The sequence below is a fragment of the Hemiscyllium ocellatum genome, chromosome 24 (genome assembly GCF_020745735.1).
Source record: "Hemiscyllium ocellatum isolate sHemOce1 chromosome 24, sHemOce1.pat.X.cur, whole genome shotgun sequence".
NCBI lineage: Eukaryota > Metazoa > Chordata > Chondrichthyes > Orectolobiformes > Hemiscylliidae > Hemiscyllium > Hemiscyllium ocellatum.
In genome coordinates this window covers 37927730-37955426 of record NC_083424.1, presented here as the reverse complement: position 1 = coordinate 37955426, position 27697 = coordinate 37927730, and the positions used below count along the sequence as shown (strand labels likewise).

The 27697-nt window shown below is 38.4% G+C and overlaps 1 protein-coding gene across 2 annotated transcripts in view; it reads left to right on the top strand.

Moving 5' to 3' along the window:
• The window catches only part of LOC132827162 (mediator of RNA polymerase II transcription subunit 13-like), a 241001-nt gene extending 220370 nt beyond the window's left edge, over positions 1-20631 (top strand). For both annotated transcript variants that reach the window (XM_060843702.1, XM_060843701.1), the window contains exons 19-31: positions 1234-1457; positions 2772-2964; positions 3244-3706; positions 4397-4616; positions 4873-5061; positions 5705-5928; positions 7322-7464; positions 8684-8842; positions 8982-9149; positions 14699-14874; positions 18218-18391; positions 19004-19110; positions 19197-20631. In XM_060843702.1, coding sequence (XP_060699685.1) covers positions 1234-1457; positions 2772-2964; positions 3244-3706; positions 4397-4616; positions 4873-5061; positions 5705-5928; positions 7322-7464; positions 8684-8842; positions 8982-9149; positions 14699-14874; positions 18218-18391; positions 19004-19110; positions 19197-19329 — 2573 coding nt within the window. In that variant the 3' untranslated portion in view covers positions 19330-20631. The remainder of the gene's footprint in view (positions 1-1233; positions 1458-2771; positions 2965-3243; positions 3707-4396; positions 4617-4872; positions 5062-5704; positions 5929-7321; positions 7465-8683; positions 8843-8981; positions 9150-14698; positions 14875-18217; positions 18392-19003; positions 19111-19196) is intronic.
• The last annotated feature ends 7066 nt before the right edge of the window (positions 20632-27697 follow it).

The following is a 27697-nucleotide window of genomic DNA, read 5'->3' as shown; positions in this document are numbered from 1 at the left end:
GACTCAGAGTGAAGAGGCGACTCTAGAACTGACATGAGGAATTTCTTCAGCCAGAGGATCATTAATCTGTGGAATTCATTACCGCAGAGAGTTGGAAGCCAAGTTATTGAGTCTGTTTAAGACAGAAACAGGTTTTTGATTTGGTAAAGGGTTCAAGGGTTACTGGGCAAAGGCAAGAGAGTGGGATTGAGGATCATATCAGCCATAATTGAATGGCAGAGCAGACATTAAGGGCCGAATGGCCTAATTCTGCTCCTAATCTTATGTTCTTTTTTGTCTGTGCCCTTTTTGAATAAAGGAGGTGCATTCTCAATTTTCTAATCTAACAGAACCTTCAACAAAACTAATTAATTTTAGAAAGATTAAATCAGTATATTAATTGTCTCATTCAGTACTGCTTCTAAGACCCAAGGATGAAGTCTATTAGGACCTGGGAGCCTGTCAGTTCACAGCTCCCACAATAGTTCAGTACACTGATGATTGTGCTTTCTAAGGTTCCTCCTTCCATTCCATTTCCTGACTTAGAGCTATTTCTGAGCTGTTGCTGGTATCCTCACCACTGAAGACTGATGTAAGTTGTCAGTTCAATTCATGTGTTTCCTTTATTAATAATGAAATAATTCTGTTTTTAATTCTCCAGATACATTTTCCAAAGAACCAATGCTCACTTATTATTTTTGTAAGCATTTGCAGAAACTCATACTTTCTGAATTTAAATTTCTAGCTAGCTTTCTCATCTTTTCCCATGCCCCGTTAGTCTTTTGACCATTATTTTCTGTTTCTCCTACCTAATCCTGTAGCCAGCTATTCATCATTGCATAATTGTGTTTTTTCTTTGTACGATACTATCTTTTAACTTTCTTAGCTCATGAGAGTGGTGATTATTGTAATAACCCTGGTAGGTTTCGATAATTCTAAATAAACTGACAGGAAGGAGTAGAAAACTGAAAAGGAGTTTAGTTATAGCCTAGAGGAATGCATCTTAGGTAAGGTAATCATTATTTAGTACGGTTGAAGATTAGAATAGTGAGATGTTAAGGACAAAAGACTAAGGTAATTTATTAAAAAACTGGGAAATATTTTAATCTGAGATGTTCTCAACTATTGACTGTTAGAAAATTACGTTTAATTGTACCATAATACGAGGCAAAATGGTTGTGTGAAAGTAGCCCTGGTATTTACAAAATTCTGATATCTCAAAAATTAAATGTTCCATAATTGTCTTTTGTTCAGGTTCAGAAGAATCACCAGAGCCACTTCCCATCCCCACACTGCTTCTGGGCTATGATAAAGACTTCCTGATGATCTCTCCTTTTGCACTGCCCTTTTGGGAGAAGCTGCTTCTAGAACCGTATGGTTCTCAGCGTGACGTAGCCTACATTGTGGTCTGTCCAGAAAATGAGGCCTTGCTCACTGGAGCCAAAAATTTCTTCAGGGATCTTAGTGCTGTATATGAGGTCAGAATAAATGCTCAACAGCAACAATGAAATGTATGCAATTGTCCAATGATGCTATTACTGTGGATTAAAAATTTAGAATTTTGCAAGAATTTTGATTTACAAATAAATTAATATCCTTATCTAGTTTTTCCGTATCACTGATGCAAAAAAATTAAAAGTTATTAGTAATTCAACATGGATAATTCACTGTTTTAGGCTTTCAGAAACTTCTACTGGTGTTATTTCACTTGAAGTAATCTTCAGTATTTCAAAGCAAAGCTGAATAATTGTAATTTGAACCAAGGCTAAATGGGGAATGCACCTTTTTGTATAGTAAATTCAAAGTTGTTCAGGTCAAAATTGCGGATAATTTTAAAATTGTTACAATTGTGAAGTTCCCCAATTCATTAAGAGTTCTCAATTAGATTCGTCAAACTATTAAGCTTCTAGGATAGGATGGATGAACACTGATTCTTTCTCTGTTAACCCACCTCTTAATGGTTTGTAACAAGGTTATTTTAAAAAGGATCCTTTGTTCCCGACCTAAATGTCCCTATGTTTTAAAAGGAGCATATTTAACCAGGATATCTTGAATTAACAAATAGTGTATTTATTAATTACTATTTATTTGACAAGAATTAGTAATGCAACAGATACACGCAAATCAGATTAGAAATGAGATGAGTTAAAAAAGATAAAAGTTTAATTTTTAAAAAATCAATCTCTGAATTGTTTGCCAAGAGTGGATTTTTGACCTTTACAGCTGTTGTGGTGGAAGTTGCTGGTGACATTCTTAGTATGTGAACCAAAAATTTGCAGATTAGACAAGTTTCTGTAGTCCTTGATACTTTGCAATTGTGAATGAAATACACCATTTGAGCTTTTTGTTGTTCTATTTCCTTTTTAACTGGTTTGAGTTGGGGTGTCTCTACTGGCATCACAGAGGTAATGATCCTCACAGAATGCTAGTTTTAGTCCTCCTTTTAGAAACAATATATTTTGTAATTAAAAGTTTTTTAGCAAGTCTATAAACACTTTAGGGTTCTGATCCATCTCCATAACAAAATGTAAACAACATACATGATTAAACAGGAGTAGAATATATCTAGATTTACAAAAGGATAGAAGTTAACATTTTATCACTTAAATGTTTTAAGTGCTTAGTAAGATTTTGTATTGATAGTATAGGGTATCTGTTTGTGGAAAACAGCTGACAAATTTTGAGTACACATAGAATTTCAGGATATGTAGGTATGATCAACAGTTGTTTGCAATTTAATCAAAAAATTCTAAGTATTTGCATATTGAATTCGATGCTTTTTGTTGTAACAGACATGCAGACTTGGTGAGCATAGACCGATCTGCAAAGTATTGAGAGATGGAATTATGCGGGTTGGTAAGAGTTCTGCAAAGAAGTTGGCAGATGAATCTGTTGATGAATGGTTCTCCCAAGCTTGGGTTAGCGATGAAAATGACAATCTTGCCAAGTTAAAGCTATATGCTCAAGTCTGTCGCCATCACTTGGGTAAGTAAAATAATTGATATCAATACTCCTGAAAAGAATGAACGATCTGTTCTCATTAAAGAAGAGCAACCTTGTTCTTGTAATTAATTGATTTTATTTACAGCTTTATTGTAGGGTATTAAATTGTATTATACTGGCATTGATTTGGTTTTTAGTTTTTTTTATCAGTGAAGTGCAATTTATGTACATGTTTTTATAAGAAATATTGCTGAAAACCAATTTGGACTTGGTTCTTCAAAGTCTCTCTTTTTTTTTTATGCCTTTTTCCTTATAATACAGCACCTTACCTGGCTACACTTCAGTTGGACAACAGCCTGCTGATTCCACCTAAACACCAGCCAACATCATCTTCTGGTACCCAGGGGCAGGCAACAACTGGAAGCGGTGGGCCATCATTGGGAACTGGGGTTACTTCTGCACCAGTGACAACTGGCACCACAGCTACTGCCACAACCAGCACTGGCAGTAGCAATGCAACAACTGGCAGCACTGGTGTTGGAAGTGGGTCAACAGGTACCTGCTCCACTTCTACTACCTCCACTACCACCACAACCACTACCCCAGTTTTGCATCAAACAGGTACAATCCCATCCTCTTCAGGATTTGGTGGGACTGTTGGAGCTGCTCAGGTGCAGAGTGGTAGCTCAGGCACCAGTACTGAGAGGCCTCCAGCAAATACACCCAGTGGCAGTGGAGATTCAGATGCCCAGAGTTCTGCACAGCAGCAAGAAGTGCAAGAGAGGTAAGTGTGATATAAAATAGATATTAATGACAAATGAACCTATTTATAGGATTTGTATAGACCTTATAACTCCAGTTAAGAGCTTGTAGAATTACTCATTGGGATTTGTTAATAGGCAGCCTTCTGTATTTACAGCAGTGTGAAGTATTTGAACCATGCTAGCTGGCATACTTGGTGTATGTATGATTTGTAAAATTTGAATAAATAATACAGAGAAATGTGTAGTTACACATAGCTCATTGTGTACTTTCAAAATTTGGAAGCCACCAAAATTTACTTAATCATCTATTAGATATACTTTTTAATAAAATTACACAGTAGCAAATTGATTGTGAAGTACATAATTGGTCTTTGAAAGTTCTTTCTAATAGCTCTTCAATTGAGAATTTTATTAACTCCCTTCAAAGGGAAATACATTGGAGCACATTGGAACACTGAGACCTTGGCAACTAGCTAAATGGAGAAAGATGAGGACAGGACAAGACCAGGCAGAAGCAATCATTGAGGAGCCAAGTTGTATCTGCACCTTGCTCATAGTAATGCCATGGGAGACTGCTAATAACTGAATTATTGCTTTTGAAGTGTGCCTTTTCATTTCAAATGGGACAAATATGTTAAATTATGGGAAATCATAAATTAATTGAGCAATTGTTTGACTGTAATTTTGTATCATATATTTTGCTATTACAGTACTACAGAAAGGGAACGGATAGGAATTCCTACCGAAGCTGAGTCGGCTGACAGCAATGCATATCCACCAGCTGTCGTCATTTATCTTGTTGATCCTTTTACATATTCCTCAGAAGACGAGTCATCTTTTACTAGCGGATGGCTGTTAGGCCTATTAAGGTGCTACATGGAGATGCTGGATAATCTACCAGAGCATATGAGGAATGCATTCACTGTCCAGGTAAATTTAAATTTAATCTTTTTTAATACATTGTACAGCAATTTTTAAAACTTGCTAAATGGTCCATAGCACTTCAATTTTTGTTTTTTATTCAACATTTTGGACTAATGCAGAACATTGGAATGGCTAACCTTCATCATACAGAGAAATTAAGTTGTAAATGAGCATGCTTCCCGCAATTTGAAATCTTCTATCATTTAAAGTTGTTACCTAGCAATATGATGCAAAGAAGTGTGAAACTTCTGTTTCATTTCAGATTGTGCCTTGCCAGTATCTACTACAACCAGTGAAAGATGATCACACTTTCTATATCCAGCACTTAAAATCACTGGCATTCTCGGTTTACACACAATGTAGACGGCCGCTTCCCACACAGATCCACATTAAATCACTAACTGGCTTTGGTCCTGCTTCCACAATAGATATGACCCTTAAGCATTCAGAGGTGCGTATTAGTTTATAACTTCTGTTCTGTTTACTGTTCATGCACTAATTATTGCACATCACCAGTCTTACTGTATGCATTTTGAGTAAAATTCTTTGAGTAAAAGGTCAGGTGTAAACCATTTATAAAAATGTTAATTATTCTAACTTTTTGACAACTTGCTGTAGAGTTTGTTTCCATTTATGTCCTCGTTTGCTATCTGCCTGTGTTTCATGCTATCCTAAACGCAAGAAAAATCATCAATACACTGTTTAGTCTTCAGTTCTATTTCCTTCATACTTACAAGTATATTCTAAACTGATATAGACTGCTTCTGAATCGTCTCATTCCACCCTCACCTGAAAGAATTATTTTGTTATAGTGCTGTGGAAATCTGTAAAAAAATGTAGTGATCAATTATGATTTCTTCTCATTGTGGCCTAATTTGTGTTGAGAGAATAGTAAAACAGCTCGCCTCATGTTCTCTTCTGATGTTGTGTTAACTAATAGAAGCTGTGATATACTTTTCTTTAATTATTCCCTCCTTATTGTTATGAATCTAGCTGTTGTTCAATCTGCTGTCTAAAGTTACTGTTTCTTTAACTATAAAAAGGAGAAATACGTTTTCTTTGTATGGACTGTCAATTTTGTTTTTCAATTCCAGCGTCCCCATCCTATCCAGGTATATTCGCCACCTTATATCTTGGCACCAATTAAAGACAAACAAACAGAGCTGGGTGAGACATTTGGAGAGGCAAGCCAGAAGTACAACGTGCTCTTTGTTGGTTATTGTTTATCACATGATCAGAGGTGGCTTCTAGCATCATGTACCGACCTTCACGGGGAATTACTGGAGACATGCATCCTGAACATTGATGTCCCAAACAGGTAACAGTTTAAGATCAGGTTGACTTTACATTAAGAATCAAATTTACTTCAAGTAGGTCAAAAGTAGTCTGTACAATAACAACATATTCACTAGTTTTTTTTAAACTATTCTTTCCTAAATTGACAAATACTTCAAATTATTTTGTTAAAATAATAATCAGCAGACATTGAACATAAAGTAACTGCAACATAATATATTTTGAAAATGTTGCTGTGTTGGCAAAATTACAGTTTAGCTTAACACCTGTCTTGGGGAAGATGTTAGAAAATAATATTCACAATGTTCTAGAAACATCAAGATAATTGGGCAGTCTTTTTTTTTCTGAAATGGAATAGTGTTTAATCAATTAATGGAGTTCTTTAGAAAGTTATTGTTGTGCATTTATTGTTCTTGGATATCCATGAGGCATTTGATATGTTATCACATCAAAGATTGTTATGGGAAATAAAATCTCAATGTATAGCGGACAATATTTTGGTATGAATGGAATATTAGCCAGTTAACAGGAAACAGTATATTTAAATGGATCATTTTCCAGTTGGTACAATGTGTGCCACAGGGCTCAATTTTGGGGCCTCAACATTTTGCAATCTATATAAATTACTTAGAGGAAGTGGCCAAAGGTTAAATCTGTTGCTGACACAAGGGTAGGTAGGAAAGTCCAGTTGTGAAGTGGAAGTAACTAGGCTTCAAAGAGATCAGGATGAGTGAGCAGATAAAGGTCTGCCAAATAGAGTATACTGTGAGAAAGGAAATTGTCCATATTGGTAGGAAGAATAAAAATACGTTCCCTCAGCTGAGAGATTAGAGAGCTCTGTGTTCAAGTAATCAGCTTATTTTTGATCTCATTGAATGACGATAAACTTGAGGGGCCAAGTGACCTACTCCTCCCAATTTATATGTTTGTTTGTATGTGTTAATTACAGTATGAATCTGTTTCTTTGGAAGTTTGGTTTTTGTCTCAATCTATTTGATAGTCTGAAAAGGAACTATGAACAAGAAGCTTAAACCTGATAGTGACTAAATATGGCTCAAACATATGAGAGTTCTGGGGCCTGTGCGTAAATGCAATATTTTTATCATTTTTTTAATGATAAGCAGGTAGTTTAGAAATGATCAAAAGGTTAGAGAGATGTGGCCTCTGCATGCACAGTACAATTCTGTGCTTAGTTTCACTTAAAGATTAGTGTGAATTTATCTTTTAAAAGCAACTGTGGTGCATTCACTCTGAATTTTAATTGATGAGAATTTGGAACAAAATCTGTGTGATAGCACATTATAATATTCATTCGTGCCTGTGCACGCTAGCAGATACAGGGAGCAACTTAACTTTGCCAGAAATTGCAAGGTATAAAGCTGAAGCATTGAACTAACACAACATAATGTTTTCAGGTCAAGGAGAAGTAAAGTGCCTGCTCGTAAAATTGGCTTGCAGAAGCTATGGGAATGGTGTGTTGGAATTATGCAGATGACATCACTGCCATGGAGAATTGTAATGGGGAGACTTGGAAGAGTAGGTCATGGAGAACTGAAAGGTAGGGAACTTTGAATTAAAGCTGAAATTATTTTTTTACATACCTTAAAACTTCAGAAAATATTTTCGGAAATCATTGTCCATCCTCATTTCTTGTCGTGCAATTGTAACAGTCTTCAAATTTGCCAATAATCAGTCAGTTTGCTTGTTATGTTCAAGCATCAATAATTTGTACTTTCAGTTATTTATCAGACAGTTAAAATGAGAATAAAGTCCCTATATTTGATTTGTATTATACAGTTTAACAAAATATGGATAAAGTATTTGGCAAGTATTTTCTTGCACTTCACCACTGCTCTACCAATTTATGATTGAGAGAAAATGAGGACTGCAGATGGTGGAAAGTCAGTGTCGAAATGTGTGGCACTGGAAAAGCACAGCAGGTCAGGCAGCATCCGAGGAGCAGGAGAGTCCATGTTTCACACATAAGCCCTTCATTAGGAATGATGAAGGGCTTATGCCCGTAACATTGACTCTCCTTGTCCTCAGATGCTGCCTGACCTGCAGTGTTTTTCCAGCGCCACCCTTTTCAACAGTACCTATTTGTGGACAGTCGTCTTTCAACCATGATGTGGAGGTGCCAGTGTTGGACCGAGGTGAACAAAGTCAGAAGTCACGTGGCACCAGATTATAGTCCACCAGGATTATTTGAAATCACAAGCTTTTGGAGCTTTGCTCCTACATTCACCTGATGCTGAAGTATTGCTCTGAAAGCTGTTGATTTCAAATAAACTTCTTGGACTACAACCTGGTGTCGTGTGACTTCTGACCTCCTTTAAACCAAGCTGTGTTTTATTAAAGATTTTTAAAAAATAGATGTAACCAGTTACTAGTTAGAATAGCAGTATAGCATCCTCAAGTTATGGTGTGTATTAAATGTATGAACAACCATGTGAGTTCTAAAGGAACAGTAACACATTGTTTTGCAAATTGGAGATTTTTTTTTCCTCAGATACATGTCTGACTCTGTAAAGGGTACATTTCAGACAATCAAATGCTTGTTGCAATTGTCCACCCGTTCATTTTATTGCAAAGTTGTGCTCTTAATTTTCTGAAGTATGTGCCCAAAAGGGAAACTCTTGCATTCTTCTAAAATGCAAAAATAGCTCACTGAGTCTGGCATATATATGGCATTTTAGGTAAATTTGTTTGCTAAATACAGCCTAAAGAAAACTTGGGTTTCCTTTCTTTTTTAGTTAACAAAATTTATCTTTCTACAGATTGGAGTATCCTAATTGGGCGACGCTCACTACAGTCTACCAGTAAGCAATTGAAGGAGACTTGCACAATGTGTGGTATATCTGCAGCAGATTCTCCCACAATTCTCAGTGCCTGCTTGGTTGCCCTGGAGCCACAGGGTTCATTTGTTGTTATGCCTGGTACGGATTTTATTTTGAAAAGAAATTTTGAATATTTACTGGAACATGCACTGCATAATCGTTTCAAAGTAATTTCACAATTGGTATCTCATTAAGTTAAACTCTAATTGACAATTCTTTGTGTTTTGGAACTCTTAAGATGCTGTCACAATGGGTTCTGTGTTTGGGCGTGGTACAGCTCTCAACTTGCAAACATCTCAGTTGAACACCCCACAAGATGCATCCTGTACGCACATTCTGGTTTTTCCAACATCTGCTGCTACGGTTGTTGCCAATACTGAAGCTTTGGAAGCTCTTGGTAACCAAGGTGAGTAGACCTATTTAATGACTGTAATTGAGTTTATTACAGCTGCAGAATGTGTAATTTCCAATTAACCGTGTTTTGGTGAAGAAGCTGGTTGCAACCAAAAGGTTTTATTATTGTGAAAAGTGAAGAAAACTGATTTGTATAAAAATATATTCCTGTCAGTTAATGGTGATGGACTTGTCTGCTTAGTGCAAGGACAATACTTTCCTTGTGTTTTCAGTGCAGAATGAGAAGTAGACAGATTTTTCACTCTTTCCACTCCTTGTTGGACAGCAATAGGTTATTGAATTTCTAAATTGAAAATTTACAAGGATGGTGTATTAGCAGTTGAGTCTTTCCTTGTCTCTGTAATTTTTAAGGATTAAGCCAGGCACGTGAACTCAAATTTAACAAGTTAATTTTATTGTGCTATAACCTATCCAAGTTCAAAAAAACATTAAAACAAAAATTTGTAAATGCACCCTACTTCTCACTAACAGTTCAATCGAAAAAGCCAAAAATAATATCCAACTATCAGAGATTAAACAGGACAATGTTTTAAAAATGTATTTTAAGAAAAGGAAAAATCAGTAAGGATTCATTGTATCCCAATGTGCTTGTTCTTCAAATGAAACAGTGGTGTGATCTTGTGAAACAAGTACAGAAAAAGCTCGAGATATTTAGTAAGTCTGACAACAAAAATGGAGAAAGAATCGGACTTCTTCAGAAGTAATATTGGACTCCACATTATTGTTTCTGTCTCCACAGTGCTGACAGACCTGCTGGGTTTCTGCAGCACTTTGTTTCAGATTTCCAGCGTCCTGAATATTTTGCTTTTATTTAGTTTGGTGTTGTGGCTGGTACGTCTGTTCTCATATGGAGGGTATCATTGTAGAACTTCAGTGGCTTTCAGTGAAGTTCTGTCTGTTGGAAGCCACTAGAAATGTCATTTGAGCTTTTAGAATCATAGAGATGTACAGCATGGAAACAGGCCCTTCGGTCTAACAAGATATCCCAACCCAATCTAGTCCTACCTGACACCATATCCCTCCAAACCCTTCCTATTCATATACCCATCCAAATGCCTCTTAAATATTGCAATTGTACCAGCCTCCACCACTTCCTCTGGCAGCTCATTCCATACACGTACCACCGTCTGTGTGAAATAGTTGCCCCTTCGGTCTCTTTTATATCTTTCCCCTCTCACCCTAGAGCTATGCCTTCCAGTTCTGGACTCCCTGACCCCAGGGAAAAGACTTTGCCTATTTACCCAATCCATGCCCCTCATAATTTTGTAAACCTCTATAAGGTCACCTCTCAACCTCCGATGCTCCAGAAAAGCACCCCCAGCCTGTTCAGCCTCTCCCTATAGCTCAAATCCTCCAGCCCTGGAAGCACCCTTGTAAATCTTTTCTGAGCCCTTTCAAGTTTCACAACATCTTTCCGATAGGAAGGAGACCAGAATTACATGCAATATTCCAACAGTGGCCTGACCAATGCCCTGTACAGCCACAACATGACCTCCCAACTCCTGTACTCAATACTCTAACCAATAAAGGAAAGCATACCAGACTCCCCCTTCTCTATCCTATCTACCTGCGACTCCACTTTCAAGGAGCAATGAACCTGCACTCCATGGGTCTTTTTGTTCAGCAACACTCCCTAGGACCTTACCATTAAGTGTATAAGTCCTGCTAAGATTTGCTTTCCCAAAATGCAGCACCTCGCATTTATCTGAATTAAACTCCATCTGCCACTTCTCAGCCCATTGGCCCGTCTGGTCAAGATCCTATTGTAATATGAGGTAACCCTCTTCGCTGTCCACCACACCTCCATTTTTGGTGTCATCTGCAAACTTACTAACTGTACGTCTTATGCTCGCATCCAAATCATTTATGTAAATGACAAAAAGTAGAGGCCCAGCACCGATCCTTGTGGCACTCCACTGGTCGCAGGCCTCCAGTCTGAAAAACAATCCACCACCACCACCCTCTGTCTTCTACCTTTTGAGCCAGTTCTGTATCCAAATGGCTAGTTCTCCCTGTATTCCATGAGATTTAACCTTGCTAATCAGTCTCCCATGGGGAACCTTGTTGAATGTCTTACTGAAGTCCGTATAGATCACATCTATGCTCTGCCCTCATCAATCCTCTTTGTTACTTCTTCAAAAAACTCAATCAAGTTTGTGCATGGGAAATCATGTCTCACAAAGTCATGTTGACTATCCCTAAACAGTCCTTGCCTTTCCAAATACATGTATATCCTGTCCCTCAGGATTCCCTCCAACAACGCCCACCACCGACTTCAGGCTGACTGGTCTATAATTCCCTGGCTTGTCCTTACCACCCTTCTTAAACAGTGGCACCATGTTTGCCAACCTCCAGTCTTCTAGCACCTCACCTGTGACTATCGATGGAACAAATATCTCTGCAAGAGGCCCAGCAATCGCTTCTCTAGCTTCCCACAGAGTTCTCGGGTACACCAGATCAGGTCCTGGGGATATCCACCTTTACCCGTTTCAAGGCATCCAGCATTTCCTCCTCTGTAATCTGGACATTTTGCAAGATGTCACCATCTATTTCCCTACAGTCTATATCTTCCATATCCTTTCCACAGTAAATACTGATGCAGAATACTCATTTAGTATCTTCCCCATTTTCTGCAGCTCCACACAAAGGCTGCTTTGCTAATCTTTGAGGGGTCCTATTCTCTCCCTAGTTACCCTTTTGAGCTTAATATCTTTGTAAAAACCCTTTGTATTCTCCTTAATTCTATTTGCCAAAGCTATCTCATGTCCCTTTTTTGCCCTCCTGATTTCCCTCTTAAGTATACCTCTACTTCATTTATATTCTTCTCAGGATTCACTTGATCTATCCTGTCATACCTGACATATGCTTCCTTCTTTTTCTTAACCAAACCCTCAATTTCTTCAGTCATCCAGCATTCCTATACCTACCAGCCTTTCCTTTTACCCTGACAAGAATATACTTTCTCTGGATTCTTGTTATCTCATTTCTGAAGGCTTCCCATTTTTCAGCCATCTCTTTACCTGCGAACACCTAACCCCAATCAGCTTTTGAAAGTTCTTGCCTAATACCATCAAAATTGGCCTTTCTCCAAGTTAGAACTTCAGCTTTTAGATCGCGTCTATCCTTTTCCATTATTATTTTAAATCTAATAGAATTATGGTAGCTGGCCCCAAAGTGCTCCCCCACTGACACCTCAGTCACCTGCCCTACCTTATTTCCCAAGAGTAGGTCAAATTTTGCACCTTCTCTAGTAGGTACATCCACATACTGAATCAGAAAGTTGTCTTGTAAGCACTTAACAAATTCCTCTCCGTCTAAACCTTTAACACTATGGCAGTCCCAGTCGATGTTTGGAAAGTTAAAATCCGCTACCATAACCACCCTATTATTCTTACAGATAGCTGAGATCTCCTTACAAGTTTGTTTCTCGATTTCCCTCTGACCATTCGGGGGTCTATAATACAATCCCAATAAGGTGATCATCCCTTTCTTATTTCTCAGTTCCATCCAAGTAACTTTTCTGTATGTATTTCCGGGAATATCCTCCCTCAGCACAGCTGTAATGCCTATCCCTTATCAAAAATGCCACTTCCCCTCCCCTCTTGCCTCCCTTTCTATCCTTCCTGTAGCATTTGTATCCTGGAACATTAAGCTGCCAGTCCTGTCCGTCCCTGAGCCATGTTTCTGTAATTGCTATGATATCCCAGTCCCATGTTCCTAACTATGCCCTGAGTTGATCTGCCTTCCCTGTTAGGCCCCTTGCATTGAAATAAATGCAGTTTAATTTATGAGTCCTACCTTGTCTCTACCTGCCCTGACTGTTTGACTTGCTTCTGTTCTCAACTGTCCCAGTCCAGATTGATCTCTTTCCTCACTCACTCCCTGGGATCGCGCCCCCTCCCCCCAACCTTACTAGTTTAAATCCACCCGAGCAGCTCTCGCAAATTTCAATCTGTTAAAAAGTATTAGTGGAATCAGCTTCTACTGCCTTTTCAGATACAGCATTCCAGATCATTTGCCAAGTGTCAAATTTATGAATTTTAGTAATTGATGCACTTGTTTTCTTTGTCAAATCCTCCCATCGCATGTAAAATATCACAGTGGTCACTTCTTAACCATTTGTGTTATAAGGTGAATAACTGTAACTTATCAAATTAGTCATATATTAGTCCCTTTCCAATTTAGGTGCAATCTGTCTTTCTTGTACAGGTCACTTCTACCCCAAAAGAGAGTCCAATGATCCAAAAATGTTATAGAGAAATGCTTCCGTGGTATCCAGTCCAAAATTCAAACGTTCACGTAACAGGTTGTAACACATGACTGTTACCCAATTTTTGCTCTGTATTCTAAAACATAGTTGATCAACTTTTGTCTGGCCCATGTCCTTCAGCCATTAAGCCCTGAATGATCTGTTTTCTACTTTGGTAAGAGTGAGTACCACTGTCTCTGTCAGGGTCTCCAAAATGCTGCTGTCTCCAGAACATGGAATGTGGTTGCACAGATGGAGATTGCTGGCCGTAAGCCAGTTTAAGATAAAAACTACCTTTTAAAGAAATGTTGAATCTTGGAAAACAGATGTTGAAATTGCAATTTATTATTTGATACCATGACAGGATTTATAAACGAGGCATGAAACATAAAAACAAAGAAGTTATACTAAACTTTATAAATCAGAGGTTAGTCCTCAGCTGAAGTATTGTGAGCAATTAAGGCCACCACACCTCAGCAAAGATGCAAGCATTTTGGGAGGGGAACGGTGTGGGATGGTGAACTAATCAGTTACCAGTGATGAGGTCTATCCATTGTGAGGGAAAATTTGATAAGTTACAGTTATTCATCTTATAACACAAATGGTTAAGAAGTGACCACTGTGATATTTTACATGCGATGGGAGGATTTGACAAAGAAAACAAATGATCTGAAAGGAAGATGAATTTTTTTTGGTGAATTGTTCGGATCTGGAATGCTGTATCTGAAAAGGCAGTAGAAGCTGATTCCACTAATACTTTTTAACAACAGATTGAATAAGGACAAAAGCCATGAATATTGGACTAAGTATAATTGCTCTTCTGAAAGGCCAGTAGAGGCACAATAGACAGGATGGTTTTTTTGCCTGTGCTTTAATCCTCTAGTTATAGTGCCAAGATTATCTTAACCCCATGATTGCAATGACATCTGGGGAAATAATAGTTAGGTACCAATCTGTTGAACCATTCTTGCTCACACCGTAGACTTCCTGTTCTTCCATCCACCCATATGAAGAGATGTTTAGAAGCTGAGCACATGCACGTGAGCAGCAATGGCCAGGCAACATTTGTGGACCCCTCTACAACCAATGCACCACAACATTAAAGTAGACCCTGGAAAGTTCAATAGAATGACTAGAGCATTACTTTGATTACTTTGTTGGAAATAGCTGGTTCAGAAAGTCAAGCATGCAATATTGATTAGTAACTTTTGGTTAAAGAAAAAGTAATTTCGTGTCTTTTTGCATTTATTTTCGTTGCTTCCTGTTTATTTTGTTTCTGTTATTGTGAACAGATGGTATAGGAATTTTGGAAGAGGATATTTTTGCTGAAGACTTTGACAATGACATTCGGATCCTGATAACTGGTAATCTTCACCCATCTCCCACGTCTTCTCCTGTACTGTCTCCTGGTTCACCTACTGGCACAGGGGCAGGCTCTCATTTTCAACACAGCAGTGAAGCTGGCAGGGTAAGATGGTAATATCAAACCAAAAGCAAATTTTTCTGAGAGAAATGTTCATGACTTTTACGTTCAAAATTGAGTCTCCTTTCAAGTTAGCTTAATGGGTGTTTGTGTGGATTGCTTCAAGGTTCTTCGAAAATTTTGTGCACTCTGTGGCAAACATGTTTATCAATATTTTGTCTATCCAAGTTTAATATATGATTATTTTTGTTTTCGTATGCTACTCAACAGTTTCAGATTTTGGAAGTGACTTTGAAATCTTGGCATACTTAGGTTGGCATCACTGATACACAACATCCGATTCAGATTACTTACAGTGTGGAAACAGGCCCTTCGGCCCAACAAGTCCACACCGACCCGTTCCCAGAGAGGATTTGAGAAATTTTTTTTCACTAAGGGAATGCATCACCTGAGAGGGTAGAGAAGAAGGGAAACCTTGGAATCCTTAAAGCACTTGAAATGTAGCAACATTCAAGGCTATTGGGGCAAGTATTAGAAAATGGAATTAGTGTAGATTGGAGGAAGAGGTTCCGCAAGTAGGTGGCCCGTCTCCCCAATATAGAGGAGGCCACATCGGGTGCAGGGGATGCAATAGATGATGTGTGTGGAGGTGCAGGTGAATTTGTGGCGGATATGGAAGGATCCCTTGGGGCCTTGGAGAGAAGTAAGGGAGGAGGTGTGGGCGCAAGTTTTACATTTCCTGCAGCTGCAGGGGAAGGTGCCAGAAGTGGAGGTTGGGTTGGTGGGGGGTGTGGACCTGACGAGGGAGTCATGAAGGGAGTGGTCTTTGCGGAATGTGTAGATGTGGCACAGGCTCAGTGGGACCAAGGGCTGCTTGTATAGTATATGACTATGCAAATATGGAATGGGTGAATGGGGTACAGAAGGAGAATTATTTTAAAGAATAATGCCTGAGCTGACCTTTTACACTCAATTACAAGTGAATTTGTCTGCAAAATATTGACCGGCAGAATTTAAAATGTGTATTACACATGTCAAGAAATTCAGTGAATTGAATGGATTTGAATCACCTGGACAAACTAAATTTAACTCTGACTTGAAATGGATCATGTATTGTTAATATTTTAGAAGTTCAAAAAAGTAAATGATGCATGCAATTAGATAGCAGCAAATTAATTCTGTATCGAGTTGGACCGTACTAGAAACCACCTTACAGTCGTAACTGAAATAATCAAGCATTTTGCAGGATGCCTGTTGATGCCTGCTGAAAAGCATAGAGATTGTTCTGTTAAATTTAAGCTGTGTCTTACAATGTATTGCAATCTTTTTTGGGATTCTGAGAGTAGGTAGCTAAATGTTATTGCGAGAGTGAACTTGATGAATGTTGTCACGGCTCACTGAGGTAGTGCTCTGAAAATCAAGCCCTGTTGTTGCCAAAGTCAACATGAGTTAAATATTTTAAAATAAAGTCCAAAAAATTTCCCAATTGACCTGATTTCACTTCAGGTTGCTGGGAAACACAGACACCACGTTTCTGTACTTAACAAGAATTACTGTTTGTTACAAGTAATGAGACTCGAGTTACAGGTAGACAGATATAGACCATCAGGCATGGCAAATTAAATTGCTGATTTTCTTTTTTTAAACTCCCCCTATAAACACACACAGAAAATAGGTTGTGCAGAGAAAAACTGGGAGGCATTTTCCTGGTGTCGGTTCATGTGTTGCTGAGATCCGTATTTTTATGATGGTCCAAATGTTGTTTTTCAGTTGATCTTCTTCAGATGCTCCACTTGCGAGAGATACAAGGTGGCTAGTTAATTTATAAAAGATTTCTTATCAGTTGAATGTCACAACTTAAAACAACTGCTGAAGGAAAGATGAATTAGTTTTTTTTGTGATTGAAAATGGCTTTTAACTGCAGAGAATAGAGAACCAGTTCCTGTGCAGGTGGAGATCAAATTCCCTTCTGTTACTAGCCCCAAGTTATTCGATTACCTGACAATCAATCACAAAGTTGTTGGAAAGCAAAAAGGCCCTTGTTGTCAATAACTGGTCAGTAGTCTTTGTTATCAACCAAAGCCTCATCTGAATGCACACACCGGTGTACACGCCCTTCTGCCCACAGAATTGCAACAGTTTGCATGTCTTGAAATGAGGTTTTAGTGGTGAAAAAGTGTGGGATGTACTGGTATATCCTTAAAATCAATATTATTGGAACTGCAGTAAATTATATCACCTCTCAAGAATGTTATGGTATTTGCTTAGTTCACCTCTGATCTGTACCCTAATTCTACTTGCCTTCCTTTGTTCCATATGCTTGTTGAGTTTTTACTAAGTATCAAACTCAGCCATGGGTATGTCCAAAACGAGTCTCCTAACTAACCAGTTTGGCTTCTTGTTCTGGATGCTATCACAAGAAGGAAAAGTTACTACTACTCCACTAACATACTTCAGCAAATATCTTAATAATTTTTGGATTAGATTGCCCCAGAGCCATCCAAACTCTAAGGAGTGCAAATGAGCCTTGTGTAATTTCACATGTTGAATTGTAGTATCATCCTGTCTTCACACTTACTTCTTCCTAGGCCAACATAACTTTGAGTTTTGTGGCAAAAACTGACCAGTTACATCAGTGGGGGTTAATGGTATTTTGTTAGTTGAAGCAAGGTATTCCAAAAAAAATTCTAATGAGATGACACTGGAAAATTGTATTTTCTATAACAACTCTGGTGTTCCAATTGCAAGGGCTCATTGTTTTAAGTAGTATGTCAAAACACATTTATAGTTAAGAGTTTTTTTTAGTGACTCTAGTTTATAAACAATTTCTAAACCTGTTCAACCTCAAAGTGAAACTAAATGATTTAGTAATTGATTACAAAACTATTGTTTGTAGATCTAAATGTGTAGAAATAAATTAGTCATACAATTACCATTTCAGAATATTTGTATGCAATAATAGAGTTTTCTAGAAATGAAAGCATTGATTATGTACTATTTAATGGAGCACCAACTTTGTGAAAATGCATGTCACGTTATGTTGTTTGAAAGCGAAGCAAAGCATTCAGTGTTCCTCTGTTTAATTGCAGTCTGGCATTGTCTTGTATGCTAAGCAATCCACGTTTTCATAAATGTGTCTTTGCTGCACCTGCTCATGATAAGAAGAAATATTACCAATTTGAAATATTTATGACTAGCTTTGTAACTACCAAATATCAGAAAAACAGAAGAATATACTTTATTTTCACAATCCAGTTAGAGTGGAACTTCATCGACTGCAGTGCATACTACAATATTGGTAACACATTAAAGAAGGTATTTAGTAAGTAAATAATCTAATCAACATTATCTTAAAAGTTGATCTTTTTAAATATCTGCATTCTTTCAGGGTCAAGGAGGTGAACGACTCCTCTCTACAGAAGCTCATGAGGAAGTAGCGAATGTATTGCAGCAACCTCTTGCTCTTGGATACTTTGTTTCAACTGCCAAAGCTGAAAATCTCCCTCAGTGGTTCTGGTCTGCCTGTCCCCATGCCCAAAATCAGTGCCCGTTGTTTCTAAAGGTGATTTCTGTTTTTTTTTTTCAAATTTAGATTTATCGATCAATCATTTGAAGTGTCTATCTATCTTTAATGTTTGCCCCGGAGTGGAGTAAGACCGTTAAAATGTACATATGGAGGTAACTGTTTTGAGTGCAGGCAAAATATTGGAGCATCCATTTGTTTCCATGTTATAGAATCATTCTCACATGTTATATACTCTGCTGTCATCAACCTGTATTGATGAGCATTAGTAATATTTATATGCAGCAAATTGAAAATTGAATGAAGGTGTGTTCACTCGCTGGTCCCTCCATTAACTTGTCCTTCGGCAGAAGAAGCATTGAAGACCTTTTCGCTCACTCTTCATCCACATTCTCTGGATCAGATTTGAACTTGTTGCCAGATTAAAGTAGGGCTGAAATGAGTTTGAGCAATAAATGAGCAATATATGTGCACCTTGGCTGGTTCGTTATATAAAACTTCCATCACAATAAACACCTAAAAGAAAATTAAAACCTGCTGGCATTTGCGTTTGAAATAATTAAGTCTATGGTGTTTCACATTGTTTCAAAAACTATTTGTAGTTACTGTGTTAAATTTGACTAATCTGTGTTGTATTCCATTTTATTTTAGGCCTCATTACATCACCATGTCTCCTTGGCACAATCTGATGAACTACTTCCTGGCAAGCACTCCCATCCTCACCCTCTGGATTCCAATAGAACTTCAGATGTTTTGAGGTTCGTCATAACTCTGTCACCTATTCTTCAACAAAACTCTTCTATTACTAAAATGAATATTAATATGTTGGCTCTTCCTTTTCCAGATTTGTACTAGAACAGTATAATGCCTTATCATGGCTCAACTGCAACCCTGCCACACAAGATCGCCAGTCCTGTCTACCCGTCCACTTTGTGGTGCTTACTCAAATGTACAATGCCATTATGAATTTACTTTGAGACTAGGGGTCGTGTTATACACGGACCTAATCCCTTTCCCTGCCCAAGAACATGATGCATCATCAGCTGAATTGCAATGATATGAAGATCTTGTAAGGGAAAATATCAAAATTTGAGCAAGTACCATTTCCAAGAGAATTGAATTCACTCCGTCTAACTTTTTCAAAAGTGTGAGCATTACCTTGCAAAGAACTTTCTTTGGATATTGGTGCATCAGCGGCATACATTGTAAAGCTCTTCCACATCAGTAAATTTTTTGGAATTTTTATGTTACAGCTTCTGAAACTATACTTGTCATCATTGCTACAACACAGAATTTATTTTTCATGATAAATTGTACATTCTTTAAAAAAAACACAGTATTGTGAAATTGAGGAAAATATAGTGGAGAATATCAACTAGCTAGTGCTTGTAAATGATATTTTATTGTGCATTTGAGTCACCTTTGGTGGCTTCCTTTGTATTGTAGATATAAACCAGATATATGAAAACAGTTTGTATCTATTGTGTACAGTGTAAAATTGACAAATTGCAGTACTATTTTTTCTTAATCAGAAAAATTTCACAAGGCCTTTTGAAGAGGAAAATCAAGATTGTAAAATTGTACAAAAAGTTAACTTGGTGAGAATTGTAAGTAGAAGTTTGTAATTTTTCCATTTTATTGTCATTCTCCCTCCCAAAATTCATCAGCTATGGATGAAAATGGGTTGTTTCGATTTCAAGGCCATTTTTATCTCGGACTTTACTGATGAAGATAAATACTCATCTTCATATTTTTGGAGGTGCAAACTCCGACCTCTGTCATTTTATTTAAGATTTAAGTTAAAAGATTCTGGTGAAGTAATATTTATAGGTTTTTGTGCAAAAAAATAAATAAATGGCAATAGATAAAATCCTATATTATGTACTTCAATGTGAGAAAGTTGTATGTATATTTCTCATGGATATGCATATTTTAGTTGTGGATTTTTAAAAGTTTGAGCATACAAGCCCCAGTTGAACAACAGAATCCCTTAGCAGAAGATTTTCATTTTTCTTCTGTTAGAACACATTTAAGGTTCAGAATGGCATACCAGTTTGTCTCCCGATAACCTGGATTTGCTAGCATGCTTGTATGTATATTTCAGAACATTTTTAAATGTAAAAGCTGTACATTTCACGCCAATATGAAGTTTTTTCTTCTGAGCATTTTGCTGTGGGCTTCTTTTATATAAAATAAAATAAGTGAAGTTCATTTTAATTCTGTATTGCTGAAACAAATACACTAAAAGCGAGTTTGATAAACCTGCAGGCATTTTAATGTCATTCATATATCTTGTGGATGAGAGCTATACTTTTACACACTTTTCTAGATTAATAAATTATTAAATTATCGAAATACAATCTCCGGGTACATTTCCTTATAGAAACTTTTTTAGCAAGTTACAGTAAGGAGTGCATGACTCAAGTGGCTACTTTGTGAATATTGGAAACTTGATGCTCTTCTGTAAGATAAGTCTGTTACTGCAAACAACAAAGAAAATTATTTCTTAACTTCTGTGACCTGAGGGTTTTCATTTCCATTATGGAGTTAGTGCCTTTGTGCTCTGCAGTTGAATGTTTTTATTAATAGATTGTTCTCCTAGTTTTCACTAATTATGTAGAATCTATTCAAAAACTGTAGGATAGTTTTTTAAAAAGCTTTTTTAAAAGATGATCACTTCCTTAATTCAACATAAAACTGAAGTTTTTTTTTGCAAGTAGGTAAGTTAAAACACATGCGAGAAAATTGTTTTATATAGCAGCAGCAACCTTTCTTCCAGCAGTCTTTATTCAAGCATCCTTGGTGAACTTTCTGTAAGGTTTCACTAGAATGACTAAAATGCGAGTCTGCATTTCTGTATACCCTAGGGCATGTGATTTCCAATCATGGGTGTAAAGGTGCCACAGGGTAAATTTCACAGCTGAAAAACATACTTCTGAATTGGCAACTCAGGAGTCTTTTCATTAGCAAGTCTATTGGGCTGTGAACTCAGGAATAATATATCCCATGAGAAAAGTGAATCTGAAACTAGAATGCCATCATAATGTTTTTTCACTCCTAATTAAGCTGGAGTTCCCTATCCTGATGACCATCATGAACTGTGATGAATGGAGAGGGAGAGAAACTGAAGCTTGCAAAAATAAATGTTCATGCGCTTATCGCAGAAGGATACTTATACTTTGTAACAGGATGCAAATGATCTCACCAATGCAGTTACTCATTACCAGGTAAGCAAAATACTTTAATTTCAAAAAGAAAATTTAAAGTGTGTTGATGGGCCCATGCATTTCCTTGTTATTTTGCTCTTGACATCAATGTTATATAAATTAAATGGAAGTATTTGAAGACCAAACACCTGATAGTCTCACAATTGACAGCTGTTACATCATTTTTGTCTGCATACCATATTTCTGCCAATCTGCCAAAATTACCATAGCAGAAGAGTAGGGCATAAGAATTTCTGGCGTATTTTAAGTGAAAGGATATATTAGCCATTCGCCTGTATTAGTTTCAAGAACACGATGAAAGAATGTTCTTTTAATAGATAATGTGCTGATCCAAAGAGATGACGACCTTTGATAAAGGCAAGTTCAGAAGCTAAAGATATGATTTTTAGAGATTTGGTGAAATCTGCAGGAGAGCTAAATTTTTCACGAATTTCATGAAGATTATTTGGACCACTGCATGGCATGGTGGTTCGTAGTCGTAAAATATTTGCTTTGATTTTCCTGTATCCATCCCAATCTGAAATGTTTAATACTAGATTTTACAAACAGCTGAAAGTTGAGGAAAATGTTCTCTGTAAACTTAGCACAATAAGGTAGGTAAATAGTTGAAACAAAAAGTAGAATCTCAGCAATAATGGTATTTCTATTAGATTACTTACAGTGTGGAAACAGGCCCTTCGGCCCAACAAGTCCACACCGACCCGCCGAAGCGCAACCCACCCATACCCCTACATTTACCCCTTACCTAACACTACGGGCAATTTAGCATGGCCAATTCACCTGACCCGCACATCTTTGGACTGTGGGAGGAAACCGGCGCACCCGGAGGAAACCCATGCAGACACGGGGAGAACGTGCAAACTCCACACAGTCAGTCGCCTGAGTCGGGAATTGAACCCGGGTCTCAGGCGCTGTGAGGCAGCAGTGCTAACCACTGTGCCACCGTGCCGTCCACAATGTAGAAAGTCCACTTTTATTAAAGTGGGCAAATTTAAATGCTATCCAGTCAAAAGCAGAATTTGATATAGTGAGGGATAAATTTACAGCAAACTGCACTAGGCTAACAAATTATGAAACTCACCAGATTAAACCTAAGAAATTGCAAGACACCTTCAAAGAAAATCAGCTGTCAAAGCCAGTGCTGGAAGTGATGGCAGCTTGCAGAGTTTACCTAATGAATGTTTTGAAGTTGGTTGACCTATTGAGAGCAAAGATTTTGAATTTATCTCCACCTTGGAGAGATTGTTGCCTCATTGACCCACTTTACTAGAGCATTTGTCTAGCAACACGTTTCTTTTTATTGTACGCTGCTGGGGGTCAGAGCTTTTAACAGATATTTCTGATGCAGATATTTGGTGTGTCTGTCGTCTGAAGTATAAGTTTAAAATCATTTATAGGAAAAAAAAGTCTGCAGAGAGCAGTCAAAATTTGCATCTTCTATAAATATATTTTGAATGTTGTGAAAATTACATTACATTACTTAAAGTGCGGAAACAGGCTCTTTGGCCCAACAAGTCCACACCGACCATCTGAAGAGCAACCCAGCCAGACCCATTCCCCTACATTTACTCCTTAAGACCATAAGACGTAGGAGTGGAAGTAAGGCCATTCGGCCCATCGAGTCAACTCCACCATTTAGTCATGGCTGATGGGCATTTCAACTCCACTTACCCGCATTCTCCCCGTAGCCCTTAATTCCTTGTGACATCAAGAATTTATCAAACTCTGCCTTGAAGACATTTAGCGTCCCGGTCTCCACTGCACTCCGCGGCAATGAATTCCACAGGCCCACCACTCTCTGGCTGAAGACATGTCTCCACATTTCTGTTCTGAATTGATCCCCTCTAATTTTAAGGCTATGCCCACGGGTCCTAGTCTCCCTGCCTAATGGAAACAATTTCTTAGCATTCACCCTTTCCAAGCCAGGTATTATCTTGTAAGTTTCTATTAGATCTCCCTTTAACCTTCTCAACTCCAATGAGTACAATCCCAGGATCCTCAGCCGTTCCTCGTATATTAGACTTACCATTCCAGGGATCATCCGTGTGAATCTCCGCTGGACATGCTCCAGTGCCAGTATGTCCCTCACGAGGTGCGGGGCCCAAAACTGGACATAGTACTCCAAATGGGGTTTAACCAGAACTTTATAACATCTGCCACTACGGGCAATTTAGCATGGCCAATTCACCTAACCTGCACGTTTTTGGACTGCGGGGGGAGGAAGAGGGGAGGGGTGCACCGGAGGAAACCCACGCAGACATGGGGAGAATTAATAACTCCTGAGTTGATTCTATCTTTATCTTAGGAAAATAAATTATTAAAAGGTCATGATTTGTGATTCATTATGTGGTGGAGTCAGACAGAACAGTTTACTTATAACTTCGATTGTTCTTTGATATCATGGATGTCTAATTTATTATTGGCTTCTTGAGACAATGTGGCTGAAACTTCATGTGGTATTCAACAGACTGGTTACATGCTCATAAGGCATTGGACTGATCAATATTGCAGAGCTAGCCCACTAAATGTGGAGAAACTGGTGGAGGTGATGCAATGCAATAGGAGAATAGGTGTGAACTTAAAGCAAGCAATGCTGCTGATAGTGTATGCACCCATTTCCAAAGCTGTGCTAAGTTTGTAGCTTTTCACTATATTTATGAAATGAATTTGAAAGGTAATAGCCACATATTCAAGATTACTGATGATACTTAGGTGTACAGTGAAATGTGAATATTTGCTGACAGTTGTGCAAGTATTTTCTTTGCTAAATTGAGTAGGTTCGAGATTTGCTGGAGGCATTACATTGAGGTAGTCATCACTTTTTAAATGGTGAAGATAGGAGCTATGAAGATGCAGAGAGATTTGAGCTTCAAGTACAGATAACACAAAGTTAGTCAACAGAAACAAAATTAAAAACTGAAATGGAATATTGGCTTTTATCCCACGAGCTGCAGTTCTGAAGTGTTCTGGGAAATGTTAATTATATAAAGTTCTAAACGATGTTTAATTCTGGGCACTGTACCTCAAGAATGTTATCCTTGGAAGGTAGAAAAAGCAGATTTACCAGAGTGATATCTAAGATTGTAAGTTAGCTTTCATTAAAATCTTTTATTGACCAGGTCTGTGTTCACTTAAGTAATGAGTGGTCTAATTGAGGTGGTTAAGATGATTAAAGAATTGTAGATTGGATGGAGAGGAACCGCTTTCTGTTTTGAACTAAGGTGGCATAATTTTCAATATTTACAACGAGGTTGTTCAGTGTGAGGCCAGGGTACACCACAAGGATAATGTAGAAACACATTGTCTAAATTAGATCAGTTGAAAAGTGCAAAACTGAGATTTCACAATATTTGAGACCATAAGACATAGGAGTGGAAGTAAGGCCATTCAGCCCATCGAGTCCACTCCGCCATTCAATCATGGCTGATAGGCATTTCAACTCCACTTACCAGCATTCTCCGCATAGCCCTGAATTCCTGTTATACAATTATCTCAAGTATTTTGGAATCAAGGCAGAATGACAGCTAAAGCCATAATCTAATTTGAATGTTGAAACAAGCTTGGGCTGAATAGGTCTACATATCACTCCACAGAACCCTAGCCAGGAATTATACCAATTTTGTTACAACTAATGATCCTTAGTAATTGTGTTCATACAAAATGTGAAAATGAATATAGTGAACAAAAAAAATTTTCATTTTAGAATCAATAATAAGAATAATCAGGAATCCACTACCCAATGACAAGAGACCCTTGAAAGATTAGATGTCGGAACAGAATAGACCATTCAGCCCATCAAGTGTGCTCAGCCATTCCATGAGATCATGGCTGAATTGATCATCCTTAACTGTACTTTCCTGCGTTTTCCCTATCACCGTTGATTCCCTGACTCTTTCAAAATGTATCTGTCATGGCCTGGAATATACTCAATGACCCAGCCTTGACAGTATAAGAATTTTACAGATTCACAACCCTCAGAGAAGAACTTACTCCACGTCTAAAATGTGCAAACTCTTACTCTGAGATTATGCTCTCATGTCCTAGCCTCTCTGCAAGGGGAAACGACCTTTGTGTCTACCCTGTCAAGTTCCAGAGAATATTGTATGTTTCAATAAGTTTGTCTCTCCTCCTAAACTCCAAGAAGTACAGACCTAATCTACTCAACCTCTCCTCATAAAACAGCCCCTCCATACCTGGTATCAGCCAAGTGGATATCCTGTGAACAGTCTCCAATGCCAGTATGTCTTTCTTTAGGTATGGGGTCCAAACCTTCACAGTATTCCAGCTGTGGTCTGATTAGTGCCTTGTATAATTTTAGAAAACTCTTCCTACTTTTGTACACCACATCCTTTGAAATAAAGGCCAATAATAGACAATAGGTGCAGGAGTAGGCCATTCTGCCCTTCGAGCCTGTGCCACCATTCAATATGATCTTGGCTGATCATCCTTAATCAGTATCCTGTTCCTGCCTTATCTCCATAACCCTTGATTCCACTATCCTTGAGAGCTCTATCCAACTCTTAAATGAATCCAGAGACTGGGCCTCCACTGCCCTCTGGGGCAGAGCATTCCACACAGCCACCACTCTCTGGGTGAAGAAGTTTCTCCTCATCTCTATCCTAAATAGAGATGAGGAGAATTGGGCGGCACAGTGGCACAGTAGTTAGCACTGCTGCCTCACAGCACCAGAGACCCGGGTTCAATTCCCGACCTAGGTGACTGACTGTGTGGAGTTTGCACATTCTCCCCGTGTCTGCGTGGGTTTCCTCCGGGTGCTCCGGTTTCATCCTATAGTCCAAAGATGTGCAGATCAGGTGAATTGGCCATGCTAAATTGCCCGTAGTGTTAGGTAAAGGGGTAAATGTAGGGGAATGGGTGGGTTGCGCTTTGGCAGGTCGGAGTGGACTTGTTGGGCCGAAGGGCCTGTTTCCACACTGTGAGTAATCTAATCTAAATGGTCTACCCCTTATTTTGAAGCTGTATCCTCTGGTTTGGCACTCACCCATCAGCGGAAACATGTTTCCTGCCTCCAGAGTGTCCAATCCTTTAATAATCTTATATGTCTCAATCAGATCCCCTCTGTCTTCTAAACTCAAGGGTATACAAGCCCAGTCGCTCCAGTCTTTCAACATAAGGTAGTCCCGCCATTCCAGGAATTGACCTCGTGAACCTACGCTGCACTCCCTCAATAGCCAGCATGTCTTTCCTCAAATTTGGAGACCAGAACTGCACACAGTACTCCAGGGGTGGTCTCACCAGGGCACTGGACAGCTGCAGAAGAACCTCTTTGCTTCTATACTCAATTCCTCTTGTTATGAAGGCCTGCATGCTATTAGCCTTCTTCACTACCTGCTGTACCTGCATGCTTACCTTCATTGACTGGTGTACAAGAACACCCAAATCTCTTTGTACTGTCCCTTTGCTATCTAAATGGAATCAATTTAGGTAATCTGCCTTTCTGTTCTTGCCACCAAAGTGGATAACAATACATTTATCCACATTAAACTGCATCTGCCATGCGTCTGACCACTCACCTAACCTGTCCAGATCACCCTGTAATCTCCTAACATCCTCCTCACATTTCACCCTACCACCAGCTTAGTATCATCAGCAAATTTGCTAATGTTATGACTAATACCATCTTCTATATCATTAATATATATTGTAAAAAGCTGCGGTCCCAGGACTGATCCCTGCGGTACCCCACTGGTCACTGCCTGCCATTCCAAAATGGAGCCATTTATCACTACTCTTTGTTTCCTGTCAGCCAACCAACTTTCAATCCAAGTTAGTACTTTGCCCCCAATACCATGTGCCCTAATTTTGCTCACTAACCTCCTATGTGAGACTTTATCAAAAGCTTTCTGAAAGTCCAGGTACACTACATCTTCTGGATCGCCCTCGTCCATCTTCAGAGTTACATCCTCAAACAATTCCAGAAGATTAGTCAAGCATGATTTCCCCTTCATAAATCCATGCTGACTCTGACCTATCCTGTTGCTACTATCCAGATGTGTCGTAGTTTCATCCTTTAATAGACTCCAGCATCTTTCCCACCACTGAAGTCAGACTAACTGGTCTATAATTTCCTGCTTTCTCTCCCACCTTTCTTAAAAAG